The 22,203-nt window shown below is 39.3% G+C and overlaps 1 protein-coding gene across 3 annotated transcripts in view; it reads right to left on the bottom strand.

The window, feature by feature from the left end:
* The window catches only part of DLAT (dihydrolipoamide S-acetyltransferase), a 40,067-nt gene that overhangs the window by 7,061 nt on the left and 10,803 nt on the right, over nucleotides 1–22,203 (bottom strand). For all 3 annotated transcript variants that reach the window (XM_023208227.3, XM_031936674.1, XM_031936675.1), the window contains exons 6-11: nucleotides 21,742–21,929; nucleotides 19,796–19,949; nucleotides 15,655–15,722; nucleotides 13,976–14,068; nucleotides 13,231–13,338; nucleotides 8,028–8,143 (exon numbers count right to left, since the gene is read on the bottom strand). In XM_023208227.3, coding sequence (XP_023063995.1) covers nucleotides 8,028–8,143; nucleotides 13,231–13,338; nucleotides 13,976–14,068; nucleotides 15,655–15,722; nucleotides 19,796–19,949; nucleotides 21,742–21,929 — 727 coding nt within the window. The remainder of the gene's footprint in view (nucleotides 1–8,027; nucleotides 8,144–13,230; nucleotides 13,339–13,975; nucleotides 14,069–15,654; nucleotides 15,723–19,795; nucleotides 19,950–21,741; nucleotides 21,930–22,203) is intronic.

Below are 22,203 nucleotides of genomic sequence, written 5' to 3'. Positions count from 1 at the left end.
GTTTTATCTTGAGATTGCAGCAATTCATTCCCATCTTCAGGCTCCACTTCTAATTCTAGTTATCTTGCTATTTCTACCAACATCTACAGTTACTTCCTTTACTAAAGTCTTTGAACATCTCAAAGTTACCCACGAGGGCTGGAATCAGCTTCTTCCAAACTGCTGTTAATGATGAATCACTTTCAGAAGGTTTTCAATTTACTTTGCTCAGATCCATCAGAGGAATCACTATGTATGGCAACTATAGCCCTAAAATAAATTTCTTTCTTTTTTTTTTTTCCCCCTGAGACAGCGTCTTGCTCAGTCGCCCAGGCTGGAGTGCGGTGGTGCGATCTCGGCTCACTGCAAGCTCCGCTTCCCCCAAGCTCACTGCAAGCTTCACGCCACTCTCCTGCCTCAGCCTCCCGAGTAGCTGGGACTACAGGAGCCTGCCACTACACCCGGCTAATTTTCTTGTATTTTTAGTAGAGACGGGGTTTCACCATGTTAGCCAGGATGGTCTCGATCTCCTGACCTCATGATCTGCCTGTCTCGGCCTCCCAAAGTGCTGGGATTACAGGCGTGAGCCACCACACCTGGCCAAATAAATTTCTTAAAAAATAAGACTCAAAAGTCAAAATTACTCCTTGATCCATGGGCTACAGCATGGATGCTGTGTTAGCAGGCATGAAAATAACCTCAATCTAGGCTGGGCGTGGTGGCTCACACAATCCCAGAACTTTGGGAGGCTGAAGCAGGCAGATCACCTGAGGTCAGGAGTTCAAGACCAGCCTGGTCAACATAGTGAGATCCAGTCTCCACTAAAAATACAAAAATTAGCTGGGCCTGGTGGTAGGCACCTGTAATCCCAGCTACTCGGGAGGCTGACGCAGGAGAACTGCTTGAACCTGGAAGGCCAAGGTTGCAGTGAGCAGAGATCGTGCCATTGCACTCCAGCCTGGATGACAAAGTGAGACTGCATCTCAAAAAAAAAGAAAAGAGAACTTCAATCTTGTACATGTCCATCAGAGCTCTTGGATGGGCAAGTGCATTGTCTACAAGCATAAATTTTGAAAGGCATCCTTTTTTCTGAGCAGTAGGCCTCAACAGTGGGCTTAAAATATTCAGCAGACCATGCTGTAAACTGTCATCAGGCTTTGTTGTTCCATATATAGCAAAGGCAGAGCAGATTCAGAATAATTCTTAAGGGCTCTAGGATTTTCAGAATGGTAAATGAGCACTGGCCTCAACTTGAAGTCATCAGCTGTATTACCTGCTAACAGAATCAACCTGTCCTTTGAAGCTCTAGAGCAAGGTATGCACTTTTCCTCTCTAGCTATGAAAGTCCTGGATGGCATATTCTTCCAATATAAAGCTGTTTCATCAATTATCTTAGCTGTATCTTCTCAATAATTTGTACTTCACCCTGTACTTTTATGTTATTATAGCCTCCTTTCCTTCAACCTCATGAACCAACCTCTGCTAGCCTCAAACTTCTGTTATGCAGCTTCCTCACCTCTATCGGCCTTCAAAGAATTGAAGAGAATTAGGGCCTTGCTCTGAATGCTTTGGCCTAAGGGAATGCTGTACCTGGTTTAATCTTTTATCTAGACCACTCAAAACTTTCTCCATATCAGCAACAAGGCTGTTTCACTTTCTTGTCATTCATGTGTTCACCACGATAGTACTTTTCATTTCCTTCAAGAACTTTTTCTTTGTATTCACAAGTTGGCTGTTTGGCACAAGAGGCCTAGCTTTCAACCTATCTTGGCTTTTGACATGCCTTACTCATTGAGCTTAATCATTTCTAGCTTTTAAAGTAAGAGACATGAAAGTCTTCCTTTCACTCAAACACTCAGAGGCCATTGTAGAGTTACTAATTGGCCTGATTTCAGTTTTATTGTGTCTCAGGGAATAGGGAGGCCCAAGGAGAGGGAGAGAGACAGAGGAACAGCTGGTTGATAATTCTATCAACCAGTCAGAACACATGCAAAATTTATCAATGAAGTTTGCCATCTTATATGGGCATGGTTCATGGGGCATTGAAACAATTACAATGGTAACATCAAAGATCCTTGATCACAGGTCATAACAGATAGAATAATAAAGTTTGAAATACTCTAGGAATTGCCAAAATGTGACACAGAGACAGGAAGTGAGCACATGCTGTTGGAAACATGGTGCCATCAACTTGCTTGACAGACAGTTGCCACAAGCCTTCAATTTATAAAAAAGCTCGATAAATCAAAGTGCAATAAAGCGAGATCTCACAAGTAGATGGCTCTCACTTCACACCCACACAGTAACAAGTATTGATGAAGACATAGAGAAACTGGAACACTTATCCACTATTGATGGGAAGGTAAAACGGTGCAACTGCTTTGAAAAATCATGTAGAAGTTTCTCTAAAAATTAAACATACCTTTACCCTATGACTCAGATATTCCATTCCTAGGAATCTACTGAAGAAAAATAAAAATACATGTCCACACAAATAATTGTATGTAAATATTCATAGTAGCATCATTCATAATAGCAAAAAACTGGAAAACAAATGTTAATCAACTGGTGAATGATAAAGAGGTATACTGAATACGATTAAACACTATTCAGCAATAAAAAAGAATAAACTACAGATACATGCTACAACATAGATGAGTCTCAGAAACATTTTGCTAAGTGAAAGAAAGCAAATGCAAAAGACCACATATTTTATGATTCCATTTCTTTTTTTTTTTTTCGAGACGGAGTCTCACTCTGTCACCCAGGCTGGAGTGCAGTGGCGGGCTCTCGGCTCACTGTAAGCTCCACCTCCTGGGTTCGCGCCATTCTCCTGCCTCAGCCTCCCCAGTAGCTACAGGCGCCTGCCCAGACTACAGGTGCCTGCCACCATGCCTGACTAATTTTTGTATTTTTAGTAGAGATGGGGTTTCACTGTGTTAGCCAGGCTGGTCTTGATCTCCTGACCTCATGATCTGCCCACCTCGGTCTCTCAAAGGCTGGGATTACAGGCGTGAGCCACCATGCCCAGCCTATGATTCCATTTCTATAAACGGTCTAGAAAATACAAATCTATAGATTCAAGCACTAGAACAGATTGCTCAGGGGCTGAAGGTGAAAATAAGAATTTACTATAAATGAGCATGAGTGATCTTTTGGGGGTGATGGAAATTTCTAAAATAAGATTGTGGTAAAGACCGCATAATTCTGTACCTTCAACAAAAGTCAAGAAATTGTACACTTAGAGCAGGTACATTTTATGATATGTAAAATGGCAAATTAAAGTGTTAAAAAGTGTCTACATGCGGCCAGGCACGGTGGCTCATGCCATAATCCCAGCACTTTGGGAGGCTGAGGCAGGCAGATCACGAGGTCAAGAGATTGAGACCATCCTGGCCAACATGGTGAAATCCCATCTTTACTAAAAATACAAGAATTAGCTGGGTGTGGTGGCGTGTGCCTATAGTCCCAGCTACTCAGGAGGCTGAGGCAGGAGAATCGCTTGAACCTGGGAGGCGGAGGTTGCAGTGAGCTGAGATAGCACCACTGTACTCCAGCCTGGTGACAGATTAAGACTCCACCGCAAGAAAAAAAAAAAAAAAAAAAAAGTGTTTATATGTTGGCACAGAGGGGAATTAAAGGAATATTAAAAAAAAAAATCCTGCCTCTATCTAGATTTTAAGTATCCTGTATTTATATTTAAGGAATATAAATTCCTTGAATGTTTGCTGCTGTGACAATCATCATGGTGGCCATAGCATGGAAAAGGAATGCATCTAAAAACAAGGAACAGGAAAGCCCAAACAGCATCCTAAAAGGAGATAACTGAAACGTATGTTCAGTAACAGTGGCTAACTCAGAATGGCACAAGAAGAGGGGTTTAGAGAGGTACAATAGTTAAAAATAGGCCTTGAATGAATTACAGAAGACTGTCAATGCCTTAAGCAAGCTATTTCTGCCAGGCTCCAGAAAACTCTCCGTGAGTCAGTAATATGAATAATGCTGAAAACAGGAAGACTAATTTAAAGTCTGTTTAGTGGGCTGAATGTGGCCCTCCAAAAGATAAGTCTTTGTCCTAATCCCCGGAATCTATCAATGTGACCTTATTTGGAAAAAGGTCTCTGGAGGTATAATTAGGATCCTGAGATAAGATCATCCTGTATTATCTGAGTGACCCTAAATCCAACGCCAACTGTCCTCTTAAGAGAAGAGAAAATACAGACACAGAGGAGAAGGCCATGTAAAGATGGAAGAAGAGACTGGAGTTATGCAATCACAAACCACTAAATGCCTAGAGCCACTAGAACTGGAAAAGGCAAGGAAGGATTCTTCTCTATAGTCTTTGGAGGGAATGCATTGCCCCTGCTGAAACCCTGATTTCAGACTTGTTTCCAGAACTGTGAGATAATAAATTTGTTTTAATCCATCAATTTTGTGGTCATTAATAATGGTAGCCCTAGAAAACTAACAGTTTCTAAAGAATATTAGATGCCCAGATGTTCTCCAAGAGAAGAATGACCAAGGAAAAGTTAGAACCAAGAGTTTACCCAATAGGTTTGATCAGATTAAGAAATGGTTTAATGGTTTCTGAAACTCCCCTCCTAGCTTGTGGAGTTTCAGAAAGAATTCACATGTACATAGAAAACTAGCCTTCCCTAAAGCAATTATTAAAATCAATTAGGTTAGCATTCATGGTATAATACATGTCTTAGTCATACACAATTATTTTCATAGGCATACAAATATTAACACTGGACACACACATACTCTAAAAAAGATTAACCAGGCCGGGCGCAGTGGCTCAAGCCTGTAATCCCAGCACTTTGGGAGGCCGAGGCGGGTGGATCACATGGTCAGGAGATTGAGACCATCCTGGCTAACACGGTGAAACCTGGTCTCTACTAAAAATACAAAAAAAAAGTAGCCGGGCCTGGTGGCGGGCACCTGTGGTCCCAGCTACTCGGGAGGCTGAGGCAGGAGAATGGCATGAACCCAGGAGGCAGAGCTTGCAGTGAGCTAAGATCGTGCCACTGCACTCCACCCTGGGGGACAGAGGAAGACTCCATCTCAAAAAAAAAAAAAAGTTAACCAAATATAGATTTATATTTATTTGTTATTATTTTTTGAAATGCAGTCTCACTCTCACTCAGGCTGGAGTGCAGTGGCACGATCCTGGCTCACTGCAACCTCCACCTCCCAGGTTCGAGCAATTCTCCTGCCTCATCCTCCCGATTAGCTGGGGCTACAGACGCGCACTACCACACCTGGCTAATTTTTTTTTTTTTTTTTTTTTGTATTTTTAGCAGAGACAGGGTTTCGCCATGTTGGCCAGGCTGATTTCAAACTCCTGACCTAAGGTGATCCACCTGCCTTGGCCTCTCAAAGTGCTACGATTACAGGTGGGAGCCACCTTGCCCGGCCCCAAATATAGATTTAATCCAAATTTGTGCTATAATCAATTTGGGAGGATGATGTTATGTGTGTGTATGTAGGAAGGGCATAACAAAGCTACCTTTTTTTTCTCTCTAGTCCCAAGACTGGAGCTAAAGCTAAATATTAATGTTCTTTAACAGGAAGTCAGTCAATAAAATAAATGAAAAACTCATAAAAGGCAACAGAAAAATATTTGGAAATCTGTAGGTAAATAAATACTAGAATAAACAATAGTTTAAAAGTTGCGTTTAAGGGCCAGGCGTGGTAGCTCACGCCTGTGATCCCAGCACTTTGGGAGGCCAAGGTGGCAGATCACAAGGTCAGGAGTTCAAGAACAGCCTGGCCAATATGGTGAAACCCTATCTCTACTAAAAATACAAAAAAATTACCTGAGAGTGGTGGCTCATACCTGTAATCCCAGCTTCTTGGGAGGCTGAGGTAGGAGAATTGCTTGAACCCGGGAGGCGGAGGTTGCAGTGAGCCAAGATCGTGCCACTGCACTCTAGCCTAGGTGACAGAGAGAGACTCTATCTCCCAAAAAAAAAAAAACCGTTGTGTTTGCCTCCTGGGAACTGACCTCTTATTAAGGGAACAGTATTCCAACCTAAATTTAATATTTATTAAATTTTTTTTTTTTTGAGATAGAGTTTTGCTCTTATCACCCAGACTGAACTGCAATGGCACAGTCTCAGCTCACTGCAACCTCCGCTTCCTGGGTTCAAGCAATTCTCCTGCCTCAGTTTCCTAAGTAGCTGAGATTACAGGCACGCACCACCACGGGACCCAGCTAATTTTTGTATTTTTACTAGAGACAGGGTTTCATCATGTTGGCCAGGCTGGTCTTGAACTCCTGACCTCAAGTGATCCACCCGCCTCGGCCTCTCAAAGTGCTAAGACTACAGGTGTGAGCCCGGCCCTAAAATATGAATAAATATTAGTAAGTGTGGTATAATATATACTTGGGTCTTTGTTCCCATGTTGCCAGTTCCTGTCATAGAGACCCTAAAACCGGAATTTCCTGAGTGATAGGAGTATCTTTTGTGATTTATAATGAGCCCCTTATATAATAAGCTCCATGATGGACATTTAGGGCAGGATCCCTGCGTAACCTCGGGATGGGGCCAGTCACTAGAAGGGTCAAAATGACTAGAGGATTAGAGAGTCAGAACTTTTAGCTCTACCTACCGACCTAAGGGAAAGGGGAGGGAGATGTAGGCTGGAGATCCTGGAGATCAAGCTCTACAAAGACTTTTTTTTTCCCTTTCCTTTTTCTCCCCAGCCCCCTCTATCAAGACTCTTCAACAAGATTTAATGAGCTTCCAGTTGCTGAACTGTGGAAGTACTGGAAGGGTGGTACACCCAGAGAGGATACGGAAGCTCTGCACCACCCCACCTCATACCTCTCCCTAGCCATCTCTTCATCTGGTGTTCACCCGTATCCTTTGTAATATCCTTTATAATAAACATAAGTGTTTCCCCAAATTCTGTGAATTGTCCTAGCAAGTTAAACCCAAGAAAGAGGTCACAGGAACCAGTTTGTAGACAGTCAGTTACAAGTATGAGTGGCCTACACGTTTGACTGGCATCTGAAGTGAGGGTAGTCTTGTAGGACTGAGCCCTCAGTCTTTGGGATCTGACACTATCTACAGGTAGACAGCACCAGAATTGAATTTAATTGAGTTAGAGGAATTCACTGCAGAATTCATTGCTTGGCTGGTATGTGGGCAAACCCTCCCCACCCCTGCCTCTACTCATCTGGTCACAGAATTGGTGCTGTGACTGTGTGACAGTAGAGTACAAAGGAAAAAAGTTTGTTTGTTTCCTTTCAGAATAAGAATAACATAAAAGCATCTACACATTAGAAAACAAATAGGCTTAGGAGTCAGAATCTTGGTTCTAATCACAGTCCTAACACTAACTTATTAACTCGGGCAAGTTACTTAACTCACTGAGCCTCAGTTTCTTCATCTAGAGATGGAAGTGAAAGCACTTAAATCATAAGGTGGTCATGAGAATTAAATGAGATAAAAGAGACACAATGAGTACCATACTACTCTATACCATCATAATATTAACAAGTACTCATTTTAATTTTGCCCCTGAAGCTCAGAACTCATGGGTGAATGAAAATCATCTATTTAACCCTACTTTGTGACAGTCATTATCAACTTAATTACACATAGTTGTTCACTAATCTCCCTTTGCTGAACTCATACAAAGAATCTATAGCCTTTACAAGCTAAATCCAGCAGTATCTCAGGCTGGGCACAGTGGCTCACACCTGAAATCCCAGAACTTTGGGAGGCCGAGGCTGTAGAACTGCTTGACCCCAAGAGTTCAAGACCAGCCTGGACAACAGAGCAAGACTCTGTCTCTTTAAAAAATAAATAAAAAACAACAACAACAAAAACAAGGTTGAAAATTGGAGCCAGAAAGAAAAAAAAGTAAAAAGCAGTATCTCATAAATATTTTTGTGTTGTTTTCAAGTTGTTTGACCTATGTAAGTGATCTGCCTCTCTGTATTCCATTTACCCTTATCCCCTCACCTCCTATTCACATATTAAATAATATAAGAAAACCAGTGATGGATATATATCGCCCCCGGGTATACTTACTGTCTTATAACTGTGTCCATCCAAGAAGAATTTGCTTCAGGAACTTTTAAACATGCCAAAGCTGAAGCTTTTATGATGAAGTCATTGACAGAAATTTTGCTTCTCCCTTCTAAAATCTGGAAAGACAAGAACAACTGTAGTTTCCTTTTTTTTTTTTTTCTAATTTTAAGTTTCAGGGTACATGTGCAGGATGTACAAGTTTATTATATAGGTAAACATGTGCCATGGTGGTTTGTTGCACCTGTCAACCCATCACCTAGGTAGTAGGCCTCACATGCATTAGCTATTTTTCCTAATGCTCTCCCTCCCCAGACAACTGTAGTTTCTAAATTCTCTCACCAAAGAGTAAAACTGTATAATCTTGAGAAAAGGAGGAGGAGAAAGAGAATATACAAATACCCTAAGGTAGAAAGAAAGAAATGGAACCAAACATTGGTTCCTTCATCTTTTTAAATGCAGACTCTTACAGCTGTTTTCTGGTAAGTACTGCTTTAGCATATCCCATAAGTTATGGTATATTATGTCATCATTTTCATTCATCTCAACAATAACAAAATTTGGTTCTTTGAAAAGATCAACCAAATGACAACCACAATGATAAATGTTTAGTTAGACTGACCAAGAAGAGGAGAAAAGACCAGAATTCCTAAAATTAGGAGTGAAATAGGGGACATTACTATCTACCTTACAGAAGTAAAAAGAATTATAGGGAATATTATGAACGACCATACAGACATAAGCTACCAAAACTGAACCAAGGAGAAACAAAAACTCCGAACAGACCTATAACTAACAAAGAGATTGAACTGGTAATTTAAAAACTACCCACGTAAAAAAGCTTAGACCCAAATGGCTTCATCAGTATTCTATCAAGCATTAAACAAGAATTAATATCAATTCCTCACAAATTCTTTTAAAGAAAAATCAAAGAAGAGCAAGAAACACTTCCCCACACATTCTATAAGGCTGGTATTAGCCTGATACCAAAACCAAAGACGACACTAGAAGAAAAAACAAAAAAAAAACTACAATAATCTCTTATGAATACAGATGTAAAAATCTTCAGCGAAACACTAGGAAATAAAATCCAGCAATATATAAAAAGGATCATTCACCATTATCAAATGTGATTTATCCCAAGAATGCAAATTTCCATTAACATCTGAAAATCAATTAATGTAATAATGTCCTAATAGAATACAGGACAAAAAACACATAACCATCTCAACAGACACAGAAAATGCATTTGATAAAATTCGCATTTGATAAAATTCAATACCCCTTTTCATGATCAATACACTTTTACTAACTAGGAACAGGAAGGAACTTGCTCAACCTGATCTAGGGAAACCTCACAACTATTTAATGATCAAAGACTTATTCTCCCAAAGATCAAGAACAAGATGAAATGTCCACTTCAGGTATATCTATTCAACATTGGCTAGAGGTGCCGGCCAGAGTAATTAGGCAAGAAAGGAAATAAAAGGCATACAGGTCAAAATGGAAAAAGTACAATTATCTCTATTTGCAGATAACATTATCTTGTTTACAGAAAATCCTAAGAAATACACTAAAAAACTGTAAGAACTTCAGCAAGTTTGCGGGATACACGGTCAATATAGATCCCATTCCAGCAGGCATACGAAAAGAAAGATCAATATAGAAAAATCAATTGTTATCTCGATTGATTGCTCAGAGTCAGTTATACATATAACTCCTTTTCTACTCTTTCCCTACTTCTCACTAGTATAGCTAACTAGTCTTAAAAAAATCAATCATACCTTTATATAGTAGCAATGAACAATCTGAAAATGAAATTTAGAAAACAATTCCACTTAGAGTAATATTAAAAAGAATAAAATACCTAGGAATAAGTTTAACAAATGCAAATTTAGAGTGCAAAACTTACACTCTGAAAAACTATAAAAAATTGTTAAAAGAAACTGAAGAACACCCAACTAAATACAGGGGCATCTACAGTGTTCATAAATGAAAAGACAGTATTCTTTGGATAGCAACACTTGCCAAATGGATCAGCAGACACATCCAATCAATCCTTATCAAAATGTTAACTGGCTTCAATGCAGAAATTTACAAGCTAATCCTAAAATTCATTTAGAATTGCAAGGGACTCAGACAAAACAATCTTGAGTAAAAAGAACAAAGACGACTTACATTTCCTGATTTTACAACTTATTACAAAGCTAAAGTAATCAAGACTGTGGTACTGGCACAAGGGTATACAGAGATTAATGGAATGGAATTAAGAATCTGGAAATAGGCCAGGCACAGTGGCTTATGGCTGTAATCCCAAACTTTGGGAGGCTGAGGTGGGTGGACCACTTGAGGTCAGAAGTTCGAGACTAACCTGGCCAACATGGTGAAATCCTGTCTCTACTAAAAGTACAAAAATTAGCCAGGCATGGTGGCTCATGCCTGTAATCCCAGCTACTTGGGAAGCTGAGGCATGAGAATTGCTTGAACCTGGAAGGCAGAGGTTGCAGTGAGCCAAGATCACGCCACTGCACCCCTATCTGGGCAGAGTGAGATTCAGTCTCAAAAATCGGCACAAGACAAGGATGCTCTCCCCCTCACCACTCCTATTCAACACAGTATTGGAAGTTCTGGCCAGGGCAATCAGGCAAGAGGAAGAAATAAAGAGTATTCAAATAGAAAGATAGAAAGTCAAATTGTCTCTGTTTGTAGATGACATGATTGTATAGTTAGAAAACCCCATCGTCTCAGCCCAAAATCTGCTTGAGCTAATAAGCAACTTCAGCAGTCTCAGGACACAAAATCAATGTGCAAAAATCACAACGCTGCTATACACCAATAACAGACAAACAGCCAAATCATGAGTGAACTCCCATTCACAACTGCTACAAAGAGAACAGAATACCTAGAATTAATTTTGACAAGGACACCAAGATAATTAGATGGGGAAAGATGGTGCTGGGATGAAAGAAACCAGAAACCTAGGAATACAACTTACAAGGGATGTGAAGGGCCTACTCAAGAACTACAAACCACTGCTCAAGGAAATAAGAGAGGACACAAAAACAAATGGAGAAACATTCCATGCTCATGGATAAGAAGAATCAGTATCATGAAAATGGCCATACTACCCAAAGTAATTTATAAATTCATTGCTATCCTCATCAAGCAACCATTGACTTTCTTCACAGAATTACAAAAAAACTACTTTAAATTTCATATGGAACCAAAAAAGGGTCCATATAACCAAGACAATCCTAAGCAAATAGAACAAAGCTGGAGGCATCATGCTACCTGACTTCAAACTACTACAAAGCTACAGTAACAAAAACAGCATGGTACTGGTACCAAAACAGATATATAGACCAATGGAACAGAACAGAAGAACAGAGACCTCAGACATATCGCCACACATCTACAACCATCTGATTTTTGACAAACCTACAAAAACAAGAAATGGGTAAAGGATTCCCTATTTAATAAACGGTGTTGGGAAAACTGGCTAGCCCTATGTAGAAAACTGAAACTGGACCCCTTCCTTACACCTTATACAAAAATTAACTCAAGATGGATTAGACTTAAACGTAAGACCTAAAACCATAAAAACCCTAGAAGAAAACCTAGGCAATACCATTCAGGACATAGACATTGGCAAAGACTTCATGACTAAAACACCAAAAGCAATGGCAACAAAAGCCAAAATTGACAAATGGGTCAAATTAAACTAAAGAGGTTCTGCACAGCAAAATAAACTATCATCAGAGTGAACAGGCAACCTACAGAATGGGAGACAATTTTTGCAATCTATCCATATGACAAAGGGCTAATATCCAGAATCTACTAGGAACTTAAATTTATAAGAAAAAAACAAACAACCCCATCAAAAAGTAGGCAAAGGATATGAACAGACACTTCTCAAAAAAAGACATTTATGCGGCCAACAAACATATGAAAAAAAGCTCATCATCACTGGTCATTAGAGAAATGCAAATCAAAACCACAATGAGATACCATCTCACACCAGTCAGAATGGCGATCATTAAAACGTCAGGAAACAACAGATGCTGGAGAGAATGTGGAGAAATAGGAACGCTTTACACTGTTGGTAGGAGTGTAAATTAGTTCAACCATTGTGGAAGACAGTGTGGCGATTCCTCAAGGATCTAGACTAGAAATACCATTTGACCCAGCGATCCCGTTACTGGATATATACCCAAAGGATTACAAATTATTCTACTATAAAGACACATGTACACGTATGTTTACTGCGGCACTGTTCACAATAACAAAGACTTGGAACCAACCCAAATGCCCATCGACGATAGGCTGGATAAAGAAAATGTGGCACATATACACCATGGAATACTATGCAGCCATTAAAAAAGGATGAGTTCATGTCCTTTACAGGGACATGGATGAAGCTGGAAACCATCATTCTCAGCAAACTAACACTGGAACAGAAAACCAAACACTGCATGTTCTCACTCATAACTGTGAGTTGAATAATGAGAACACATGGACGCAGGGAGGGAAACATCACACACCAGGACCTACAGGAGGACGAGGGGCTAGGGGAAGGATAGCATTAGCAGAAATACCTGATGTAGATGACGGGCTGATGGGTACAGCAAACCACCATGGCATGTGTATATCTATGGAACAAATCTGCACGTTCTGCACATGTATCCCAGAATTTAAAGTATAATAAAACAAAACAAAACAAAAAATAACAAGATCCAAAAAAAAAAAATCTGGAAATAAAATTCTCACATATATGATTAATTTTGACAAGGATACCAAGATAATTCGATGGGGAAAGACGGTGCTGGGATGAAAGAATAAATGTCCACATGCAAAACAATGAAGTTAGATTCCTATCTCACACTACCTACAAAAAATTAACTCAAAATACAGGGAAGACCTATATAAGAACTAAAACTATAAAACCATTACAAGGAAACCTAAGTATAAATCTTTAAGACCTTAGACTAGGTAATAGTTTCTTAGATATAATATCAAAAGCACAGAAGAAAAAATAGATATAGTGGACATAACTAATATTTAAAACCTTGTGCTTCAAAAGACAAGATCAAGAAAGTAAACACCAGCTGGCATTCTGTAACAAAATATATGGACAAAAATATAAATGTTTGGTGGGGAAAGACAAAATTTTTGTAACACAGAAACTTGGAATGTTCAGACCTTTTACCTTATTAAGTTCTTTCCGTACCAACAAAACTTCTCCCATATTTACATCTATAGAAAGGTAATAATGAGGTATGGTTTGCTTTGATTGCATTAATCGCTGTGCAATAACCTGAAACCAAAGAGATTTAAAAAAAATAAATTATCTTGAGTTAAGACCTTAACTAATTCAGGGCTCTGTTTGTCTCTTCACCTTACTCTCTGGTAATACTTACCTCAAGCATTATTATAAATGAAAGACGGAGGACTCTGCCATAATATAAGATCTCCTAGGTTTTTTTTTTTTTTTTTTGAGATGGAGTCTCGCTCTGTTGCCTAGGCTGGAGTGCAGTGGTGCGATCTCGGCTCACCACAACCTCCACTTCCTGGGTTCAAGCAATTCTCCTGCCTCAGCCTCCCGAGTAGCTGGGACTACAGGCGTGCACCACCATGCCCAGCTAATTTTTGTATTTTTAGTAGAGATGGGGTTTCACTATGTTGGTCAGGTTGGTCTCGAAGTCCAGACCTTGTGTTCCGCCCGCCTCGGCCTTCCAAAATGCTAGGATTACAGGCATGAGCCACTGCGCCTGGCCTTTCTAATAGAACAAATGGATTCAAGTATTCAGTTGGCCAAAACTTCCTTTAAAGTAATCACCTAATATTCCCAACTTAAAAAGCCTCTGCTAATATGTTAAAACTATGGAAGCAACTAAACAACTAGAGTAAAGATGCCCCTAATAGCTGATTTCAGATGATGGTAATTCTCTTACCCGACGAATGTTGCTAATTGGGATATCTGTGAAGACACCTGTAGGAACTGGTGCCATTCCAGGACCTGTGGGAGGCACAACAGCTGCTGGAGCCTATGGGAGGAAAGAAAAAGTTCTCAGTAACTGTGGCTCAGTCTTAGCATAAGTACCTGGGAAAGACTGCCAGTGACTATGCAGTTTTGTTTTTTTTTTTGAGACAGGGTCTTGCTCTGTCACCCAGGCTGGAATGCAGTGGCTCAATCATGGTTCACTGCAGCCTCAACCTCCTGGGCTCAAGCAGTCCTCCCATCTCAGCCCCTAGAGTAACTGGGAATACAGGTGCATGCCACCATGCCCGGCTAATTTTTTTGTATTTTTAGTAGAGACGGAAATTAGCCATGTTGCCCTGACTGGTCTCAAACGCCTGGACTCAAGTGATCCACTCACCTTGGCTTCCCAGAGTGCTGGGTTTACAAGCATGAGCCACCATGGCCATTCTAAAAACTAAGCTTTATAGAATAGCTATTTCTGTCCCCAGCGAGCAAAAGAGACTTCTGCTTGTTTTAAGAGTTTTAATATTTTTACTTAAAATTCTGAAATCATGTTTTAAATGTCATTTTTCTTTGTGTCAGAGTATGTTCAATGATCAGTTTATGTCAAAATAATTTTGTTTTTGCAAAATTATGTTCAAAAAAAGCAATCAAAGCATTCTTAAATCGCAAGGAATAATAAATAAATATAAACAAGCTAATCCATTATCCTAAATGATGTTAAAAAATGGGGATGGGGGGCTGGACACGATGGCTCACTTGAGGCCAGGAGTTCGTGACCAGCCTGGCCAATATGGCAAAACCCTGTCTGTACTAAACACACCAAAATTAGCCAGGTGTGGTGGCATGCACCTGTAGTCCCAGCTACTTGGGAGGCTGAGGCACAGGAATTGCCTGAATCCAGGAGACGGAGGTTGCAATGAGCTAAGATCGCGCCACTGCACTCCAGCCTGGGCGACAGAGTGAGACTCTCAAAAACAAACAAACAAAAAAACCAAACACCAAAAACAACTCATTCAACTGTACTTTAAAATATTTTGAAACAGAAAAAAAGAACAAATCTTTTATTTCAAAGCAAAAACTGATTAACTAGCTCAAAACATAATGTGGAATACGTGTCAAGGTAGTATATCATCTTTGATCTTGTATATAAATGATAGCACACAAATATCTAAATACACTTGGCCCTCCATATCCGTAAGTTCTGCATCACTGGATTCAACCAAAGGCAAATCAAAAATATTCCAGAAAAAAAAAAGATGGTTACATCTCTACTGCACAAGTACAGACTTTTTGTCCTTGTTATTATTTCCTAAGCAATAAAATATAACAACTATTTACACATTTACCTTGTATTTAATATTATAAGTAATCTAGAGATGATTTAAAGTATTTGAGAGGATGTGGGTAAGTTACATACAATACTACACTATTTTATATAAGAGACTTAGGCATTTGTGAATTTTGGTATACAAGCGGGCTCCTGGAACCAACTTCTCATGGGTACTGAGGCATGACTGTATTATTAAACCACTGAAGTTAGAAGAAAACAGTCTTGGTTGAGCTATTTCATTCATAAATAATGTATGAAATGGTCTAACAGGCTACAGAGACTAACTGCAAAAAAAGTAAGAGCTACACATAACTCACAGGAGCAGCTTTACTAGGCACAAAAGAGTCAATATCCTTCTTGGTGATTCTACCATCTGGTCCTGTCCCTGTAAGAGACATAAATATCACATACATGACGGCGTACCATTGGTTCCCCAAGGAGATCAACACTGTGATCCTAAACTGCAAGCGCCTAAGGGTTTACTACCAAAAACATTCTGAAACGATCACAGCCTTAACCCTACCCCTTAAGGTTCTCCCTACGAATACCAGCTTTTGTCAACTATTAATTTTAATCCACACAGAGTACCAGTGTGTGATCTGGAGTGGGTCTTTTCTTTTTAACTATTGCAAATATTCCTTTATGTATTTCTCTTTTAGAGTTTTATCCAAGTTGTACTTAATGTTTTTCATCTTCCTTACTTTTAAATTGGGAAATGCTGGCATGAGGATAATGCCGAGCACCGTTTGTATCTCCAAAAGGGAAACTCACTGCCTCCTCCTGGTTAGCTCCAAAAAACCATTCCTGAGCCATGAAATAGATCTCATTTGGGTTCTGGATTTATGTGACCATAAAGAATTCCTTTTGTACAGAATTTACAGCTATAACAATAATTGTTTTGGCAAATCAATTTTTTCAACCCAAAATAGCATGAATAACTCTTATCTGCGATTATCTCATCTTTAGAATCATTCATTCCTTATGTGGTCTCTATAATTCATAACTTTTTCACAGTAGCCAAGGCTCTAAACTGGCCCAGGTTAAAGAAAATGAAGGGAAAAGGTGCAATGTCACACATGAGGAAGGATCTTCAAAGTTCTCTCAGTAGGTTTAATTTTACTTATATTCAATTTCCTCCTTCCTCCCACCTACAGCCTCTTAGGTTTAATTTTGGACCCAAGTAGATAATCTTGACCTTCAATTCTAAGGAGATTCAGAATTTAGTTATTATTATATAATACCTTTTACACTGGCCCACTTCTAGGAAAAAATTTGGTCAAACTGATTCATCTTCCCCCAAGACAGACTTTAAAAAGGACTCTCCTGTGTAGTTCTTCCCAAGTCCTTTCCTTCATTACAAAAACTGAGTTGGCTAGGATTGTATTTATTCTCACCAGGAGCTCTAGAACAGAGGTAGTAGTATCCCTGTTAGATTTCTCTCCTTTATAAAAGACAGAAACCATAACCTCCCGTTACAACCAAGGCTGATCTAGACACCACAGCCCCTCAAGAGGAGGAAAGCCACAGTACCGCCTGCCTTATGCTAAGCTTCTGCCACCCACAAGAATTTCTTGACTTAGGCATTAGTTGAAACCTTTTAAACCCTTTTCCCTATCTCTCTTGGGCAGCATAACAGGCCATCATAAAGTAATATGGTATAAAGGGAAGAACACTGGGCTATGGGTAAAAAAAGTAGGGATTTTGTCAAACATAAACTAGATAAATGTTTCATCCATTGCCATAGAGCAACCAAAATGATCTTTTCAAAACACAATCATTTTATTTCACTTCCTTGCTTAAATTTCTCAATGGCTTCCTCAAGTACTTTAAATAAAATTCAAACTCTTTACCATAATCTATAAGATCATGTATGTTCGCATCCCTGTTTTTTTCCAATCTCGTCTCCTACTAGACCCTTTGCTCATTATGTTTCATTAACACTGGCCTCTGGTTTTTTTTTTTCTTTGAGATGGAGTCTCACTCTATCGCACAGGCTGGAGTGCAGTGGCACGATCTCAGCTCACTGCAAGCTCGGCCTCCAGGGTTCACGCCATTCTCCTGCCTCAGCTTCCCGAGTAGCTGGGACCACAGGTGCCGGCCACTGTGCCCAGCTAATTTTTTTTGTATTTTTAGTAGAGACGAGGTTTCACCGTGTTAGCCAGGATGGTCTCCATCTCCTGACCTTATGATCCGCCCGCCTCGGCCTCCCAAAGTGCTGGGATTATAGGCGTGAGCCACCACGCCCGGCCAACACTGGCCTCTTTTATGTTCCTCAGACATGCTAAACTCTTTCCCATTTCGGACTGTGTACAGCTAGTCTCTCTATCTAAAATGATCTTTCCCCAGTTCTTCACATGGTTGACTCAAACCGCCTCCTTCTTATCTTTCAGATCAAATCAAATGTCACCTCATCAAAAAGATCTCCCAACCACCCTGTCTAAAAGTAGTCATGACTGCACATATATCCATCCACCCTTTCACTCACTAGTATATCACTGAGTTTCTTTCTTTCTTAGCACTTAAATCATCTTATTAACAAAAATATTATCATTATAGCTAATACCTAGACATGCTTTCTCTGTACAGGCACTAGTTAACTTATTTAAACCTCACAACCATTAAACCTATTGTTTTTATATAGAAACCAACACAAAAGGTCACACAGCTAGTATAAGGAGCTGAGGTTCACACCCAAACATTCCAGCTACAGAGCTCACACTCTTAACTACTATGCTATACTCCCTTTCTGTTCATTTAATTCTTTATTGTTAGTCATATAAGCAACTGAAACTGAAATCTTATCCATCTGATGAACAAGTGTCTGATGCGTAGATAGTATTCGATGATAGTTATCACCTAACTCTGCCTGCATAGTAAGAATAGTGCGATTTTCTTTCCTTCTTTTTTTTCTTAACACTCCTCCTCAGCTAATACCTAAGGGATTTTCCACTTATATCTTTAGTAAGGTAACCAGTATTGCTTAATATCTAATAAATGGTCCTTCTTTGCTTGTCTAAATTCTTTAGATATAATTATTAACCCAGTCCTTTCTCCCTTTAAAAGTTATTCCAACTTACACTGCTGTCCCTGATTCTAATCATATATACATAAAGAATAGGAATACACTACTGAAATGGCATTAAGATGGAAAAAAAAAAGAGTCTTCCAATATTATAAGAATCTCTAAAGTCCAAAAACTTTACAACATTCTATCCTTGTGTCTTGGGATTGGCTTGCCTTCTAACTACAAGACAGCAAATTGCAGATAGGGGATAACCACCACTGAGCACCCGTAACTAGACAACTGGGGAAATAAGCATATTTTTCTTTAGTAATTATGGATGGCAGAGCATCAAAATGGAAGGCAGGATAGGGTAGTGTGAAGAAACAGGCTTCAGAGTTAAACAAATCTAGAGTCACACTGCAACTTTACTATTTAACAGGAAAGAAGAACCCTGAAGAGTCTGAGAGTCTGTTTTCTTATCCAGAAAATAGGGAATGATAATTCTTACTTCAAGAAGTGTTGTGTACATTAAGTATGGTAAGTTAAATGACTGGCACATAGTACTAGCCATCAAACCAAGTTCCAAGAATAATAACTTCCCTCCTTTTCCAAATTAAGTACCTTAGTTATCCTACACTATATTTTAGCTTAGGTTTAATTCAAAAAAACTTACTTAAGCGCCAGGCAATAATATCAATATGAATGACAACAAACATGTATTGAGTACTTAATGCTAGATACAGTTCTAAGCACTTCACCTTTTATAGCTCATTTAACTCTCACAATCTATATGATGTACAATACCTCGGTTTTATGGCTAGAAAAGTAATTGACATAAGGACATACAATTTAAGTAATTCACTGGAAAACAGATTACATAGAAAATTATAAAGCCAGGATGAAACGCTAGGTGGTCTGATTTCAGGCCCCATGCTCTTATCACAAAGCTATATTTTTTCTTTGTGGACAGACAAACAAGTAAGGCATTTTCCGTTGCCTTCAGGGAGCTCTAGTTCTGTTTTATATGAAGTTTATCATTTTAAGTCATTCCAAATCACCCCAATTTCAAATTTTATTTTGCTTTGCTTATTACTACAGTCAACCTAGCACTAACAGAAGTTTCTTATTACACAATGAAGTCCCATAACCCAATTTTGCTGAACAAGTACATATACTTTGAAACAAGTAGTTTCCATGAAGAGAAGAGGAAAAAACAAAAAAGGTATCTAAAGTATATGGGTAGATTCTAGGCAGAGTAAATAAACCTCAGTAAAAGTTTCCCTACTCTGTGGTGGCAACAAAAGAACTATTTCTCCCTTCTGATGTAATTATTAACAGTTGTCCCTACTATCCCAGTTACAAGTATGGCTATCCATAGTTGTACTTGCAAGTCTTAAGGAGGAAATTCAACTAAATTTTAACTTTATAACTCCATTCCATAGAAACAGATTTACCTTTTACTTGTGTAAGATCAATCCCTTTCTCTACTGCCAACTTCTTTGCAAGAGGGCTAACAAACACCCTTCCCTTTGGTCCAGCAGGAGTAGCTGGGCAGGGTGCTGAAGGTGTAGGAGCTAAAGGCTGAGGAGTTGGAGGAACAGTGGCCACCTTTTGAAAACAAATTACAAATTGTTTTAATTCACCACTTCAAAGACTGGTCTGAAAGATTAAAAGTTTACATCTTATTAATAAATTAAAACTATTTTAATTAAATATTAATAACGTTCATCTTTTTTCCAAAGATCTAATGTATTTTTCTCCAGTTTAACCAACATAATGTAGTAATATGAACAGCAAGAACAATATACTTCTATGTCAAAGACAGAACAAAGTTACTTTATCCCATAACAACATGAAGAAGCACAGAACTGAATATTGCCAATGAGTGTATAGTATCCTATGGCCTTTCTTCACTTTACTCTCTTACCACTTCTTTATTTGCATTCTTTTACATCACCAACATGATTTTTATTTTTAATTATCCTAACTTCTTTCTTTCTTTTATTTTTTTGAGACAGAGTCTTGCTCTGTCACCCAGGCTGGAGTGCAGTGGTGCAATCTCAGCTCACTGCAACCTCCACCTCCTGGGTTCAAGCAATTCTCCTGCCTCAGCCTCCCAAGTAGCTGGGATTACAGACATGTACCACCACGCCTAGCTAATTTTTTGTATTTTCAGTAGAGACGGGGTTTCACCATGTTGGCCAGGCTGGTCTCAAACTCCTGACCTCAAGCGATCCATCCGTCTCGGCCTCCCAAAGTGCTGGGATTACCAGTGTGAGCCACCACACCCAGCCAGCTAATTTCAAAATATAAAATTATGCTGTAAGGCCCCATGTTGAAAAGTATCTTAAAAAATATAGCCAGGTACGGTGGTTCATACCTGTAATCCCAGCACTTTGGGAGGTTGAGGTGGGCAGATCACCTGAGGTCAGGAGTTCATGATCAGCCTGGCCAACATGGTGAAACCCCTTCTCTACTAAAAATAAAAACATTAGCCAGGCATGGTGGCTGACACCTGTAATCCCAGCTACTCAGGAGGCTGAGGCAGGAGAATTGCTTGAACCCGGGAGGTATAGGCTGCAGTGAGCCAAGATTGCGCCACTACAAGCCAGCCTGGGCGACAGAGTGAGAATCCATCTCAACAACAACAACAATTAAAAAACAAAACAAAACAAAAGAAATACAACAACAATGCTACTTGCCAGCTTCCCACAAATGTACAGTAGTCACAAATCAACTTTTGTCTTATAGAAATGTTTACCAAGCTTAAACTCACATGATTCTAGCATCTGCGGAAGCTTTACTGTCAGTGTTATCTCTGGTTGGAGTTAATGCAAGTTCATGTTATAGTTTATAAAGTATTTTGTGATATAATAAATTCTATGCAAAAGAAGTCATGTCAAGGTTCCATTGTATCAGAAATATATGCTTGACCTACTACGTGAATAACAAGAGGATTTCAAGTGACAGAGATTATTCAGTATATTTAATAAAAAACCGGCAATGAAGTGAGCTATGACTGCACCGCTGCACTCCAGCCTTGGTGACAGGGTGAGACCTTGTCTCTTTAAAAAAAAAAAGGACTGGGGCAATGAAGCCTTACTTTCCACAAGCATGATATCTACATCTAAAGCAGAAACAGAGCATGTCACTCAGCTTTGTTTTCAGCAGGACTCTAGATGGCAGGAAAAAAAAAAGCTACAAGGCCCAAACTATCGACCATTAGGTGAACAACGCAGTACAACAAACACTATAGGTCTCCACAAAGGTTAATCAACTATCTCCCTCCTCAGTCATAGAATCTTGGAGGTGGAAGGAACCTAGGATATCATCTAATCAAAATTCCTTAATTTAGAGATAAACAAGGTAAGTGTTTCCCAAATTCTAGAAGCATACCTACCGGGGGTGGGGTAGGTGGTGGTGCTTGTGGTTTTAAATCTGTTACTTCAGTTGGCCTATAGTCAGCAAATGCTGATATATCTGCCTCTTTTTCTACAATGATACAGAGTGGGGCTCCTAAAGGGACATCTCTTGTGCCTTCAGGGACCAGGATTTTTGCCAGATAACCTTCTTCCTGTACTTCAAAACCTTAAATAGAAAGAAAAAACATTATGGGACTTCAGAGATTCCACTATCCCTTCAAACTCACAGCACAGTTTTAAGTAAAATGTTTTTCTCATTCAAGCCAGCTATATAACCTTTTTTGCAACCTATTTAACCTTCTGTGTCTTGGTTTCTTTACCTACGATACGGGGATGATAATAGTGCCAATCTCACAGGGATGTTATACATTTAAACGGATTTAATATTTTTCAAGTTCTTAGAAATAATATGACCTGGTACAAAATAGCACCTGGTCCAA

This window comes from Piliocolobus tephrosceles, chromosome 13 (assembly GCF_002776525.5).
Source record: "Piliocolobus tephrosceles isolate RC106 chromosome 13, ASM277652v3, whole genome shotgun sequence".
Taxonomy (NCBI): Eukaryota; Metazoa; Chordata; class Mammalia; order Primates; family Cercopithecidae; genus Piliocolobus; species Piliocolobus tephrosceles.
This window is presented reverse-complemented; position numbering and strand designations above follow the sequence as displayed.